At 37.1% G+C, this 15788-nt stretch overlaps 2 protein-coding genes and 1 pseudogene across 3 annotated transcripts; 1 reads left to right on the top strand and 2 right to left on the bottom strand.

The window, feature by feature from the left end:
- Nucleotides 1-2802: 2802 nt before the first annotated feature.
- Nucleotides 2803-4184, top strand: LOC147498491 (nicotianamine synthase-like). Its single transcript, XM_086560475.1, has one exon. It carries the CDS (start codon nt 3075-3077, stop codon nt 4026-4028), a length of 954 nt encoding a protein of 317 aa, XP_086416601.1. The 5' UTR covers nt 2803-3074; the 3' UTR covers nt 4029-4184.
- A 1714-nt stretch (nt 4185-5898) lies between these two features.
- On the bottom strand, nt 5899-8130 carry LOC147498490 (pentatricopeptide repeat-containing protein At4g18840 pseudogene; annotated as a pseudogene). The gene has a single exon (XR_015195507.1). The product of XR_015195507.1 is annotated as a pentatricopeptide repeat-containing protein At4g18840 pseudogene (transcript).
- Nucleotides 8131-8276: 146 nt separating this feature from the next.
- On the bottom strand, nt 8277-14103 carry LOC147498489 (homeobox protein knotted-1-like 1). Its single transcript, XM_086560474.1, has 5 exons — nt 13534-14103; nt 13321-13434; nt 13071-13224; nt 10097-10347; nt 8277-8704 (listed from the first exon to the last, which is right to left on the bottom strand). Exons 1-5 carry the CDS (start codon nt 13642-13644, stop codon nt 8513-8515), a joined length of 822 nt encoding a protein of 273 aa, XP_086416600.1. The 5' UTR covers nt 13645-14103; the 3' UTR covers nt 8277-8512.
- Nucleotides 14104-15788: the final 1685 nt, after the last annotated feature.

Raw genomic sequence — 15788 nt, 5'->3', positions numbered from 1 at the left:
AGGGAGGTGAGTTTTTGTGAGAACATATGTCGACATTATAACCTTCAAGATAAGCTATTTCAGATTACATAGGGCAAACGTTTACTCTGGGTCTAAAGAAGTAAAGAACTGCATGAAATCTTGGTACCACAGGAGGGCCCTCCATGATTCTCTGTAGGAAAGAAGTCTTACATGAATATTTATGCACCCTATAAGCCACAATCCACAAAATTGCACAGCTGCCCAAGTATTAGTATTTGGTAGATTCAGATTACGTAGCTAAACATAAGTAATGCGATATAACATTAGGGTATTATAGACTTGAATCTACATCTTCAAATCATTTTCTTCTCTTTTCAGTGCAAGTACAATGTAAAGGGATTTGAGGTGCATATCACAAAATCAGTATATATATTAGAAGTGCAGTTACCAAAAAAAAAAGTATATATTAGAAGTGATTTAATGCTAGTATCCTACGAAATAGAAAACCCAAAAGTCTGTATTTTCTGTTTTTTCAGTTAGCAAAAGCCGAAAAAGTAGACACAAAGGTCATATACCATATCTAGTTTTCATATTTTCTTGTTTGATTAGTTTCCGCCAAAGCCCAAAGGCCCCAACAACACAAAAATGAAAATTCTACAGACATGATATGACAGTAGACCGTGACACGTACAATTGCAAGAAGAAATAATGTTATTGATGTTGCGCCGGGCATTTGTGATATGATAAGAATGGGTATTGTCCAATTACGTTTGCGCTCTTTAGAATCTCAGCATCACCAATGGATTGCAAATGGCAAGCTACTCAGCTACTTAGGTCTCAGGCACAACATGTTTTTGACTCTTTGTAGCAAGATGTGGCAAGCCTGAATAAACTTTTAGGACTCATTTGAAAATGAACCCGGCCTGAACATATTCAAGCTTGATCGAGTTGGCCAGCACTATTTACTTATTTAGTGGGAAGTCCGGTTTTAAGTTTGAATGTTTGTGTCTTACTTTCTATATATGGATGGGGAAGGCTTAGACTCCAAACCTTAGCCCAATCAGTTGGATTTGCATCCTCTAGAGTAGCAAGGTTGTGTTAGTTTTATAATCAAGGTTTCTAAAGTGACCCTTCGCAAGTTATAGAGCTAAAATCCTTTTATAGACAAGTCTGACATGATAAGTTTCGTACACGCCATAATACCCTATTGAAACTCTGATTGTATAACGCTACCAAGCATCCTCTTTAACGAATTCAACCTTGCAACTCCCAGTGTAAATTGCCATGCAGTTCAGATTTTCGAAAATATAACCAGATGTATATGAGCAAAAACTCTTGATGGACAGCAGCCTAAAAATCGTTAAGTGCAATGCAGTCAAAGGATTGAGATTGGAGACTGCACTGTTATATTCAACTATTTTGCAAAGGATTTGGCTTTCTGGAAATTAACAAAGGAATGTAGACGCCGCTCTGTTAATGTCCTATGGCGTAGTGTTTAAGCTACAAGGACCCCTGTTATGACGAGCAGACAAGCAAACCAACAGGCAACAGCAATAACTGGCCTAATTACCTAAATAGCTTGTAAGCATATCCATCACTACTAATGGACCAATTGAATTAGTGATTTAATACAAATTTCTGATCCTAGTTATTGCACGGTTTCAGCTCCATCTGGTCTATTTGTCAACGATCTGGTTAAACTGAATGTGGTTGTATAACCATACTATATGAAAATATATGATCATGGACAATGTATATATATATTTTTGGTTCAAGCGTTCATCGACAATATTACTATGTATATGAAAGATTCTATTCTATTCCGACTCCAGAAAGGGACTCCTTCAAGACTTTCTAACTGGACACCGTCAGATTTGTATCAAAATAAACGTAGAGGTGTTTCTCAATGCAGATCAATGATGCAAATTAATATAATCAATGATGTCCAGTTAAAACGTTTCTTAAAGGAGTATCTATCAACAGAATTTCTGATATGCATAATTAAATGTGTTGAGGTTCTTTACATGAAGCTTGTGTAAAGTGTGAACACACTGATGCCATTTAATTATTTACAGTACATAATTATTAAATTAAAACAGTTTCAAAGGAGATTATGTGTAAAGCATATAGACTATTATTATTATTAAGTAGTCCGTTCATATAAGTAGCCGCATGAACATAGTACAATGAGGGTGTGAAAGCAGGAAAAGTAAGAGAATCCAAACCACAAAATATGTAAAAGTATAGGATTTCTTATGTAAGCGAAAAACCAAACATACATTATCAGGTATCACTCATAAAAGGCTTCAAATCATTTCCTCCTAATAGATTTTTTTATGTTAATTTGTGGCATTGGCCGAGTGGTCATGACCCCGACATTCTGACCATCAATATAATTTGATCCCAACTGTCAGAGGACTTTATATGTTAGTGAAATGCAAATTGAGGTATAATAAAGAAATGGATAAACAAGGTTTCATTAACTGATGTAAATTGCGAACACTATAATTATTGCGCCTGTAGCTCATCAGTGAATACATGGTCTCTTCCCTAAGCAGAAGTCATATGTTCGACCCCTACCATGCATGGCGTATTCTAAAACAGGTTAAGATTATGATGGTCGGACATATCCGCTCTATGCCTAGTATGGAAATTTGTTTTTTCTGAGGAGTTTTATATCATTCGTGTGGGTTCACTTGTCAAAAACATAAAATATAAAAGGATAGAAGTAATGTGTTTTCAAAACTTGAAATATTCATGTATCGCTGTTACATCGATCATTTTTTGGAGAATCCAATCTATACTTCATATTGATTTTGACTCCTGATTATAATTAACTCAGCAATAATCAACGTCAGACATCCAATAAGACAACTTACTTTCTTGTACTCAAAATATTTAACTTATCACAACTAACATGGATAGCAGCATCCTCAAAGGAGATCTATATGTTTATGTCTAGGGTAAACTCTCTCTCTCCTCCTCCGTGGGCCCCAATTAGTATGATAAATAGGACCACCTTTGGATGTGTGGAGTGTACCTTAGTCTCAAGACTCAAAGAGAAAAGAAGTCCTTGGGAGTTCGAGAAAACTGCATAACCCCATAGTGTTGACATGGGCTGCCAAGATGAGATAATAGTGCAAGAGGTCTGTGAAATCTATGACAAGATTTCTAAGTTGCAGAGTCTCAAGCCCTCAAAGGATGTCAACATGCTTTTCACTCAACTTGTACTCACATGCATGCCACCAAACCCAATTGATGTTACCAAGTTATGCAAGAGAGTGCAAGAAATGCGTTCAAAGCTCATTAGACTCTGTGGAGAGGCTGAAGGACTCTTGGAAAGCCATTTCTCTACCCTCTTGGGATCTTATGAACACCCACTTGATCATATCAACATCTTCCCTTACTACTCTAATTACCTCAAACTTAGCCTCTTGGAGTTTACTATACTCAGTAAACATTGCACCCAAGTCCCTAGTAGGGTTGCCTTCATTGGGTCTGGGCCCCTTCCCCTCACATCAATCGTTTTGGCTTCTTTACACCTGAGGACTACTTCCTTTCACAACTATGACATCGACCCGTCGGCAAATTCCAAGGCTGTTAGTTTGGTTTCGGCCGATCCTGACTTATCAAACCGAATGTCTTTCCATACAATTGATATCATGGATGTGGCCACTGATTTAAGGGACTACGAAGTCATTTTCCTTGCTGCTCTAGTCGGTATGGACAAGGAGGAGAAGGCTCGAATTATCGATCACCTAGTTAAATACATGGCACCAGGGGCCCTTTTGATGCTAAGGAGTGCGCATGGGGCTCGTGGTTTCCTCTACCCAATCATCGATCCTTGTGACCTACGAGGCTTTGAGGTTCTATCTGTTTTTCATCCCACTGATGAGGTGATAAATTCAGTTATCATTGCCCGTAAATATTCATTGCCTCTCCACAAACTAGAACAAGGACTAGGTCCCATAATCCTTCCTAGTAAATGTTCTGAGATCCAAGTCTTTAATCCACTTAATCATGGAAACATGATTGAAGATTTGGCACTGGAGGAGCAGCTCACTTGATTTCTTTCATTTCCAGGATCTCCAATTCATGTTTTCCTCATTAAATTGGAACTCTTTTAATTGTTGCTGAAAATTATATTTCATGTCTAACTCATTATGTATCTGCACCATGGGCTTCTACCTATTTATAAGAAATAAAGAGTGCCACTTGTTCTACATTGAATGCCTCATTTTATTCATATTCATGAATGCATGCTATCCCACTTCATGCTGAAGGTAGAGTTAGTTAAAAAGCTTTCGACTTAAAGACCAGGCTTGTGAGAATAATTCTAGTTTGCTGACATAGGTCTAGCAAGAAACTTTCTAGCTATAGGAGTGCAGTTTTGCAGAATTCGTACGTTGGACTTGATGACCCAACCTACAATTAGAGATCAGAAGGATGGGAGTACTTATCCTCTTGTCAAATGAGTATAGTTCTAACTGATGTTCCTTAAATACATTGCTCTGACTCTCTGGTTGACAAAATACAAGTATTACAATTATTCAAGGACATCATCTTATATCAATGCTCCTTTATTCTTCCCAAAACCTGCGCCCTGCGATAATGGGTTGATATCCACTTGAAAAACCGGGGGATAGAATGCCCCGACTCCTCTCTTTACCAAATATAACTCTAGGGATGCAATTCTTCTCCGAGAGGCATGCTTTACTCTGCATTCCTACCTATTACACTTGAATGTAGCTATTACCGCAAGTTGCAACCAAGCACCACAAAGTTTCAATATCCTAAAATTTTATTTTTGGGCATGATTGACAATTGCTGTCCTGTGTTTCTAGTTCACTTACACACCTAAAGGTACTCTGAACAGTGATCAAGAAGAGACACTGCAGCACCAAAAAAGACTGGAGAATATTAGAGGAGTCGGATGACTAATCGTAACTATGACTTGCAACAATGCAGATATATCCTCAGTAAACTCTTTATGAAACTTGTTTCTCATCGTTCGCAGCACTAGTGACTGTATTCAACACTGCCTTTAAGACTGAAAATTATTAAGGTTTTAGCAAAGAGTATAATCTTCAGAACACTGAAGTGACTTTAGAAGAAACTCACGTTCGTTATACAGAGCTGTAGGCATTGTTAACTGACTCAAAAGTGTGAAAGTTATGTGTGGTTTTGTTTGAAGTTTTAGAATTGTTTGCACTTGGTCATTATACATTTCCTGGATGGTTGTCTAGTGCCATGTTTTTCTAATAACTTCTCTACTGAATGAACACTGACTGGTCGACCGATGGAAACACTTGAATGAATTATATATATCCACGAAATTGTTAACGCGAATTAAAGAAAGGTTCTGCCGTGGAAGTTAGGACAGTTGAACAAAGCAAAATTCTCAATGAAGGTTTTCTGCCACACTGTATGAATGAACTTCTATAAACGAATCTAAACTTCTTCTCCTTCTTCTTCTTCAAGACAATAAATCGACACAGTGCACCCAACACAGATTACTGAGCATCTTATATGGTTGGTGGAGATATTGACACAAGTTAAGAATTTTTGAGGTTGGTCTCAATTCTGAGTTTGTTGTCCTGATTTGAAAGCATCTGCTAGTCCTACATCCAGATATTTCTCTTCAACCAGACCGATGTGCAAAGAAGGCTTCTTTATATCACATGGGAATCTCAAATCTTACAGGCTTATAGTTCTCTGTGTATGAACATAGTGCTAAGAGACCATCAGGTTATGGGGACAACTTGAGAATTATAGCAACTTGGGCTCAATGCGAAGCATGTTTTAACAATCAGCTGATAGACGAAATCATGATTTTCAAATGACAATTTGACGCTTACCTGCCTGATGTAAATTGTGAGAGTATTGCAGAGTGTCCTTAAAATATAGAGCAAAGAACTCAAACCCTAAAGGTACATATTTAATAGGGAGACCCAACTGTTTTATTAGTAATTTTGGAATAATTTATGTACATGTATAGTAACTTGTGTAAATGCTCCACAAGGTACAGAAAAGTGCAATGATATGGGATTTACTAATACAAATGAGAGCTAAACCTTCATTTAACTCATTCTTATGGCCAAAAACTGAGGAGTGACAGAGCGGGAGCACATACCATTTACTTCCAGTACAGTAGAACTTTTTCGCCGTCTTCTGCAGTTCTGCAGAAGTTGGGATCAATCAGGACAATATCCTCTACGTGGAATCTCCTAAGGTCAATATGGATGCACATCTACATTTCCTTAATTCCTTCAAAGACAATTGACCTACAAGATGGCCGTTATTCGGTGACTATCTCCCAATCTCAAATGAGAAATCATGATTCCAATTGACAGCTCAAGAGAAAATGATATAATTCATCTTTCTGAGTCACTGAAAATTGCCTGGCCAATTTATCTAACAATTCACAAATATCTTGACTTTGAGGGTGCAAACTGTCACCTGCAATGAACTCATGGACAACACCATCCAACTCAATCGAGCTACAACCAGGACTCTTCCTCACCCCTCTTGCCTTCATGATTCTCCTCAATGTCCCAACATCATCCCACCTATTACCAATTGCATAAATGTTTGACATTAACACATAATTTGCGTCATTTAGTGGCTCTAGCTCAATCAAAATCCTCCCTACTTCCATTCCCAGCTCAAAATCACCATATAGCTTGCAGGAGCCAAGGAGAGTTCTCCATATACTACCATTAGCTTCCATTGGCATGGTATTTATGAACTGTCTTGCATCTTTTAACAAACCTGCACGACTAAGAATATCCACTACACATCCGTAGTGTTCGACCGTGGGTGTTATGTCAGATTCTTTTACCAAACTGTGGAAGATACGCAATCCATCATCGACAAGACCTGAATGGCTACATGCTGCTAAAACACAAATGAACGTGATCTCATTTGGTATTATTTGTCCGTCCAACATTTCTGAGAATAGCGTAAGCGCTTCCTTCCCACGTGAATGCATAGCAAGTCCTCCTAGTATGGAATTCCAAAGGAAAACCTTCTTGTCTGGCGCTCTCCAAAAGACATCAAGAGCCACTTCTACTCTCCCACATTTGCTATACATATCCACCAAAGCTGTAGATAAATGAGCATCGACTTCAATACCATGTTTGTCAATATAAGAGTGAATCCAACAACCTTGATCAAGAGCTCCTAAGCTAGCACAAGCAGACAACACAGACGTCAACATAACCTTATCTGCCAAAACACCAACAACTTGCATTTCCTTAAAAAGGCCCAAAGCTTCCTTCCAACAACCATCCTTAACATAACCACTGATCATCGCACTCCAAGAGACAACATTCCGCTCCGGCATCTCATCAAATACATATCTAGCCTCACTCAACAAACCAGCATTTACACACCCAACAAGCATCATTGTCCAAGAAACGGTATCTCTACACGGCATTTCATCAAAAACCCTTGTACACTCATCTACTCGCCCCGACTTCACATACCCATCAAGCAAAGAATTCCAAGAAACAATATCCGGGTTCTCAATGCCATCAAAAACTCTCTGAACCACCGACACCATTTCCCCACTCTTCACATAAAAATCCATCAATGAGTTCCATGAATGTGTCCCAAACTTAACTGGGCATTTCACCATTTGTGCATGTGCTTGTTTCCCTTCAAACACACCTAATAACTTGGAACACGCAGCGAAAACAAACGTGAAAGTAAAATCATCAGGGTATAAAACACACTCCTCCTCACACACCATTTGTACATAAACAAGAAATGCATCTCTTGCATTACCACATTTCAGATAAGCTCTAATCATGGTATTATATATAAATGCATTTCGAGGAAAACTGACGGTGTCGAAGAGCTTACGCGTATAGTTAACGTCCGTAGATGCGTAGCGTAAGATGAGGCGTCCGAATGCGTATTTTTCATGAATGAGGGAAGTTTTGATAAGGAGAGAGTGAACTTGAAGAAGTGAAATCGCGGTATCCCGTTTCTTGGGTCGAGATTTTTCTTGGAATTTCAGGTTTGTCAAAGGTTTGGGAGTTGTAGAGATGATCATTTTTTTCGTATGAACTAGTTATGTTGGTTTGCAGAGATCATATTTCGAAATTCTTGAAATTCTTGAAATTTTGAAAGTTTCAGAAAAAGAAGAAGTAATTCCATGTAGAAAATTATATAACACATATTTGTTGTTGTCGTTCAACTTTCAATGTCTTTTGCACATGAATTGGCGTACAAATACTTCATTCGTTTCAAGTCTGGTGTTTCACTAGAATATAGCACAAGGAAACCAGTAGAGAACACAATATTCAATATTGAAACAACTCTTTAACTAACTTTATTTAATTTGTAATTTGAGCTTCTACAGTTCTACCAAAACTAATGAAAATATTGGAGTCAGTCACTCTTGCTAACTTTATACTTCTACTGTATTCAAGGAATTTGCAATTACTTAATTGTCAAGTTTGAGTATATCTTTATATGCAATTTCTCCTAAAATCAAACCTACAACTTGAATAAAAAAACAAATCACAAACACATGACAGCATCATTACTCGTCATTCTTGATTGCTCCAGGGATGTCATAAAACACATGCCCTTCCCCACCACTTATCCCTTCCATAACAGCAAAGCGCATGTCTTCAGATGGTCTCCAATGTCGCTTCCTCTGGTTGATGAACCAGTTGTTAATCTGCTTCTGGTCAAGCCCAGTCACCTCTGCTAGCTTTATCTTGTCTTCTTCCTGCGTTCACCATTCATTACTACTCGGAAAATTAGCATATATTAATTTGTTAGCTGGATAAAAAAATTTGCTTATCAATAGTGATGTGAAATAAGTTATCACTGTCACTATTTGAACAATGATCATCAAGATATTCTTAATAAAGAAATTCAAGTAATCAGGCACCATCCAATAAAAGTTTCATGTGTTGTAAGTGAAATACCTCGTCAAACGACAGGAGCAAAACCCCGGACTACATATTCAAAATAAGTTTGGCAAAACAATACAACAAAATGAACATATATGTAGGATATTCATTTGCATGGTGAATTGAATCAGTTCCTTCCATGTGTTGCGCAAGGCCTTTTTGCAGAAACGTTAAATGTACACAGGGACTGGGCTGAAAGTCTAGCTCAAGGCTTCAAATTGGTTATTATCAACTAATAAGAACAACGTAAGATTGTACTTCATTGGATGTCTTCCTTGCCAGAAAGGCCTGGCCATGTATGCACGTGTAGAAGGTCTAATGTATTGTGAAGAACATGCTATGCAAATTGAATCAGTAAGGTGCTAAGCTACAAAGGTCATTTACCAATTCAGCATACACCAAACATTTGGGGAAAGAGTAGAAGAGACAGCATATCTGAAGCAAAGGAAAATGTGTTTTGCAGAACAGTAACACACATGTACTAAATATAAGAGAGAAACAAAAATGAATAGCAGCAATTTTATATAAGATAACATATGGCATGCGCATAGGTAATTTTAAAAAATAATTTCACATGTAGGAACTGATGAGAAGTTGAGAACAAGTTCACAGAATCTGAGTTGCCCAAAGTGTACAAGCTTTTGTGGTGGAAGTTCCATATCACCATGCTAAAAGAAAGTAATGTTTGACAACTGGCCGGTATGCATTATGCACTGAAAATAAGTTCTTAATCTCTTATAGTGCCTTTATTGGGGTATTCACTCTGTAGTGGTTTCATGAGGAATCTAGATAAAGACAGGTATGCAAATTCAGAAAACTGGTAAGTTATCCGAAATTTCATATCGCAGCTTTTGTTCAACATCATACCATGGGAAATTGTTGAAGATTGAATGAGTACGTCTCTCCCAACATTGGGAAGAAAACTTTGAAGTCTTCATCGATCAGTTGGTACTTTTAGGTTTTAGATCTGATAAAATTACTCAGAAATCAAGGCTAGCTATTGGGATCTCCCAACGGCGTACAAGTCACACTCGGAAACTGGCCTGTAACTATGTGTGGCGAAGATATCAATCATAAATCTAAACCATGCAGTTATGACAGTTATTGATACTAATCATATATCATTTTGAGTATATATCCAATGCACTAACCTGTAGAGCCAGAAACAGGAAGAGCTATAGTATATTAAATTTGTAGAATTTTACCGTGGGATAAGGCCATCTATAATGGGTGTTCCACCAGTCCAGCAATGTCGTCCTCGCATCCTTTGATAACTTCCCTTTCTTCCTTTTCTTCAAGAAGTCCTTCCTCAGATTGCTAAGATAGCCACTGTATTTCTGCATAAGCATATTTTTCAGCTCCATATTAGCTGGGCTGGGACCAGAAAAATCCTGGCTTCCTGATGCTTCGAACTCTCCACAGCTTAGCTCCTCTTCTGAAGATCCAACTGCTTCATCTGGATACATCATTAGCACAGTTAACACACTTTATATTTTTTGATAAGTGAAAGAGATTTAACTGATATAATTGTGAGCATTACATCAACACCAAGACAAATAGCAACAACTAATGATCAGGGACCAAAACCCAAACAACCCAAGTACACCCGATAACTCCATGCCGAAGAAAGAAAAAAAATGGTATAGTAGCTAAAAAAAAGCCTGAAAACAGAAGCAGAAAATATGCAAAAAGCTAGGGGCCACCACCATGGTACATTGCAGTATCATTCCCAGTACAACCACAGTGCCCTTAATCCAGTTCGTCCTCCCTTCTTGTTTTCACAACCACCACACCAACTCCGTGATCCACTCCTCCCGAGTACTCAAAATTGATCATGCATTCTTCCTCGTCATACTCCAAATCATTGTAATATTGATTGTCATCTGACCACCACATTTAACACACTAAACCATAGAGTCTACATGAATAATTATTGGGACATAAGCATGTTTTCTATAAGTGATAGTGACCAAGTGACATTCCACTAAGCAATGGTGGGTCGAGAATATGACATTCCTGCATATCATTTAATAATATAAAGAGAACACCCGTGGACTGGGGTAGGAGATGGTAAAAAAATAGCCAAAGACTAGGGGTGGCAGTTTTGTACACGACCCGCAAACCCGACATGATATTAGCGGGTTTGGGTTTGGAAAAAAAAAAGGCTTTTGGGTCATTTAAGGATTGACCCGCCGAACCGGTCAAATAAATGGGTTGAGTTAGGGTCACATATGTTAACCCGAATAACCCGTTAGTAGACCCGATTAATTCTCGGGTCTATTGGGTTGGGTCATCAACCCGTGACCCATATGACCTGTTTTAAGTTGTGTTTCCTAACTTTTTAAGATCTAGATCATTATCCAACTACATATAATAAAAAACTAAAAAGTGATGGATAAGTCATTAAGTTGTTATATATATTCATTCAATAAATATATGTTTCGTTGTTTAGTTTTTATTGATATGTAATTGAATTATGGATGGTTTTTTAGACTTGATAAAAAAAAAATTAATCCATTTTTGTTAAATAAAATTGTGAAATACAAAATATTTTGCATACCGGTTATCTATAAACTCAATCCGAAATTGACCCACTGGCTTAGCGGGTCACCTGTTATTGGCGGGTTTAAAGGTGGAATTCAAGCTAAATGAGCCGAGCTTTACTATGCTCAAGTTCGGCTTGTTTATTATACGAGTCTTAAATTGAGCTCGAGCTCGGCTCATATAGTTAAACAAGTAGCTCGGTTATTTTACACTACAAATATGCTATTTGAACTAAACGAGCCGAGCATCATCAAACTCATTTGTTACACGAGCGAGCTCGAACCGAGCTTAAACGAGCTGAGTCTGAGCCGCTCGGCTCAAATTCCACCCTTATGTAGATTGGGCTTGGATTTGACAAACTCGACACGATTAGTAATTGGGTCGGATTTGGGTTTGCTTTCCTGACACATGACCTGAATATGACATGGCGCGAACCCGACCCATTGCCACCCCGACCAGAGATGAATGAAAGAATAAGAAAGGGGCAGTTACAATATGGATATATGAACTTGTGCTTCCACTTACACTACTTACTCCTAATTACTACATTCTTCCAAAAATTGAGAGTTGTGCTGCCCCATGTTGTAGAGGGGGAAAAGGAACAAAGGAACAACATGAAAATGTTGGGATATTTTTTATAAGTGTACAATGCACCCACGGTTCAACAAATATAAATTATAGCTAACTGGATTGACTGCATGTATATGTCTTCAATGAACAACTTGTTTTCAGAAGGTTCAGGTTTTCAGTTTTCTAATAGAAAATAATAATAATAATAAATAAAAAATAAAACGGAGGGTACAGAAAGGGCTTCGGGGTGAATCAACAGTTATAATAGATAAACCTAACATCTTGGAAATAATGTGCTTAGGTCTAGTATTACCAAAGTTAAGTGGACAGTGACATAGTTGCTTAGGTGGACCAAAACGAAAGAAAGTTTTCATAAAGTTGTTTCTTGTCTAATGTGGAGGGGATGAGATGTGTTTGTGTTTCACTCTTTAACACTCAATTGCTCAGGTTGTAAGCATCAGCAACCTATCTATTCATAAACAATCATATTTTCAAACAGAAGTTCATGTCAGTAGCCTTGTCTTTTTAAGTTTGATTTCATGGAAGCCAAATTATCTAATAATATACTCACTCTAGATTGATCTTGGCACTAGGTTTATTTAGGTTCTATACGATTAAGCCACGATTGCTCTACAATGATTTGATTCAAATCAATTTTTATATGGTGGGATGATCAAAGGCTTTTAGGGGAATTCCATCCTAACAATGAGGATTAAATGGTAGAGTTTCACCTATCCATCTATTTGATGAAGAGAAGAGACAAGAGACAAGAGAGTTCTCATTTATGCATTTGATGTACTCTTATTCGATTAATTGATGAATACTGCGGGATATTTAACTTGGATTAATAGTTCAAAACTCAAATAGAATAAACTGCAAATTAGAAGAATTAAACACATACATAAAACAAGACCATGATAAAACACAAAGCAGTTGGTTCAAGTCCTATGTCTTAGAAATTATAAATGGTGGCACACTTTCCCAGCTCATTTCAAGTTCACAGCATATCAGCGAAAATGGAATAGCAGTACTATAAGGTGGTGCAGATTAGATATATCAAATTACCCGAGTGGTAGTTCCCAGCTGAGATATTACTTGTAGACATTCCTTCACAAATATCATTAAGCTGGGTCTCAATATTGCTCAAGAATGTCGCTGCTTCATCAAATGGTTTCGACAATTCTTGTTTGTATTGAACCAACACTTTACAGTAAGACTCCTTCACAACACAACACAACATAACAAATAAAATAATGGACAACTGATGAGCAAGAAAAAAAACATAATCCTTTATTTTGTTTGCATTGTTTATTACCATGAATTCGTCGAGTTCAGGATCATCTCCAATCTCAGTACTACAACTACCACTTGGACGATTCTCTTTACCGATTTCTTCAAGAAGTGAGGCCATTTCAGGTGGTGCACCAATCTGTATGTGGGGTAGAGAGTAAGTGCTGGTATGTATATAAATAATTCTAGGACAGTTCAAACAAGGAAAGATTAGATATTGCGATGATGTAATATATACCTTTTGACATTCAATATAAGCAGAAAGCAAGCATGGAAAACGAGGATGACTTGCGATCTGAGCTTTTATTAGATCAGACATCTCAGATCCACTAAGTTTATGGTCCATCATAAATCAGTAAATCAATATCACCAATATTCTTGGGAGTATGAACTGATGAAGCCTTGACTAACTATCACCAAAAAAAAAAATAGCTCAAGAAGCACTAGACACTCTTTTGAAAAAAACAAAGTAACTAAAGAGAAGTTTCCATGGCTAGATATGCAGTGACATGAGAGGGAAAGGACAACTAGGCTTGGTTTGAACTTTGAAGCATAAGAAGAAGAAGAAGAAGAAAATGGACAAGTACAATTGAAGCAGTGAGAAGACCGAAGAGCGTGGGAGAGAGAGACGGGGGAAGAATGTGTTGTCTCGGGAAATGGTGTTTAAAAGGGACTTGAGAAGGAACTGAAGTGAAAGTATGGAGTGTGAGAGAGACAGTTGGTTCAGTAGTAACGTGAGTTCCCACGTTCTTAAACAGTGCTCAGAAGTCAGAAAGATTTCCTGGTCTTTGGAGGTGTATCGTGCATTACATTCTTCAGCACTCGTTGGTTGGTGAAGTACTCAAGCTTTTTTACCTTTCTAGATATGAAGGGGACACATGTCATACAAACAACACCTAAAACAATTCATGATCGTTAGAGATTTTAGATCAGGCTAAATATTTTTAGGTAAAATCATGATCACAACAAAAAGTAATTTAAATAAAAAATTTCTACCTAAATAAAATAAAATATAGTCAATAAATTAAGAATTATGGACCATTTATTTTTACGATAATTATAAAAAAAAAATTGAATATTTTTTATTTTTTAAGACAATATTTAAAATAGTTAGGAAATCATGTATACAAAAATTTAGTCTAATTAAAATTTTATAAATATTTTAACCATTATGAGTTTGTTTACATATTTTTACAATTTATGAGTATAGAACCCCTCCCAAAAAAAATACAATGCAATATTTATTAAGAATAAAAATTCATCAGACCTTGAATATTCAATTTGTATTTCAACACAATTTTTTTTTTTTTATCAATACTAAATTGGTTTATTTATTTATATACTATGACCATTATTGTACACAATTTTTAAGGGCACTAAAGATGACAAAATTGTTTTGTTTCAAAACTTATGTCCCTGGAAAGTTTCTCTTCACGTGTTATGAACTTATCATGGAGACATAGACAGCTAAATGTTAATCATCATGAGGATAGGGACACTACAGGCGGTGACGAGTAATAGTGGTTATCCTAAAAAAGAGGAAAAGAGAGTAATAGTCTAATAGCATGGGATTTAAGAAATTAAGAGCACAAAATAATGTTAGTGGTGTATCAGTGAGATCTTTGACTACCAAATTAGGTTATCATCCACAACCTGGTGTCTAATAAAAAAATAAATAAAAATCCATAACCAGGTGAACTTGGATACCATTTAAATGCCTGGTTGGCCATTTGCTATTAAATTAAAAAACACTAAAATACTATTAAAATTATTTAAAAATATCTTCAGAGAGGAAACAGTGGGCGCTCTCACAAAAAGTCTCGTGTCAACCTACATGGCTACTTGCTCAAGAACAATGTATGCCGATAACACGGGCCCTCTTATTCTATAATACTGAATTTGGTTAATCTCAAACTTTTTAAATCTAATAATTAAGTTCTATTGAAGCTCTGCCCTCTCTGTACCACAGATCATGGAGGGTTTACCACTGGACATGAGTTTTATAGATAATAAAGTAGAATCGAAGTTCCACATTTGCTGGAAACCTCATGGTCGTACGCTGACTGCTGACACACTTATTCATGGAGGAACTATGGTATCCCCCACTTGTTCAATGTGTAACTTGCTTGACGTAAGTATAGCACGCTTGTTCTTGCATTGCCCTTTCGCACTTGAGTTTTGGGCAAAGCTGATGGAATTGGTATTGAGAGCGTTCCCTATGCTGGCACAAGTTGACTCAATATAAGAGCTGCTGCAACTATGGTCGAGAAGAAATAAGAGTAACTTTGGTAACAGAGTGGCAGTTATTCTTTATGCGCGCTGGAGAAATAACCATGTCTTCAAGAACAATGAGCTTTCTATGCATGGAACTATCTTGGAAATGAAAGGAATCTTATGATAATATTGGATGTCTACTTCGTGGCAGAGAAGGAATTATGTCTTGAAGGATATGGTGCTCGACGTACTGGTCTAGTATAGTAATGGGGAGCTAAC

Source organism: Coptis chinensis, chromosome 5 (assembly GCF_015680905.1).
Source record: "Coptis chinensis isolate HL-2020 chromosome 5, ASM1568090v1, whole genome shotgun sequence".
NCBI lineage: Eukaryota > Viridiplantae > Streptophyta > Magnoliopsida > Ranunculales > Ranunculaceae > Coptis > Coptis chinensis.
Note: the sequence above shows the minus strand (reverse complement) of the source record. Positions and strands in the feature narration are given on the sequence as shown.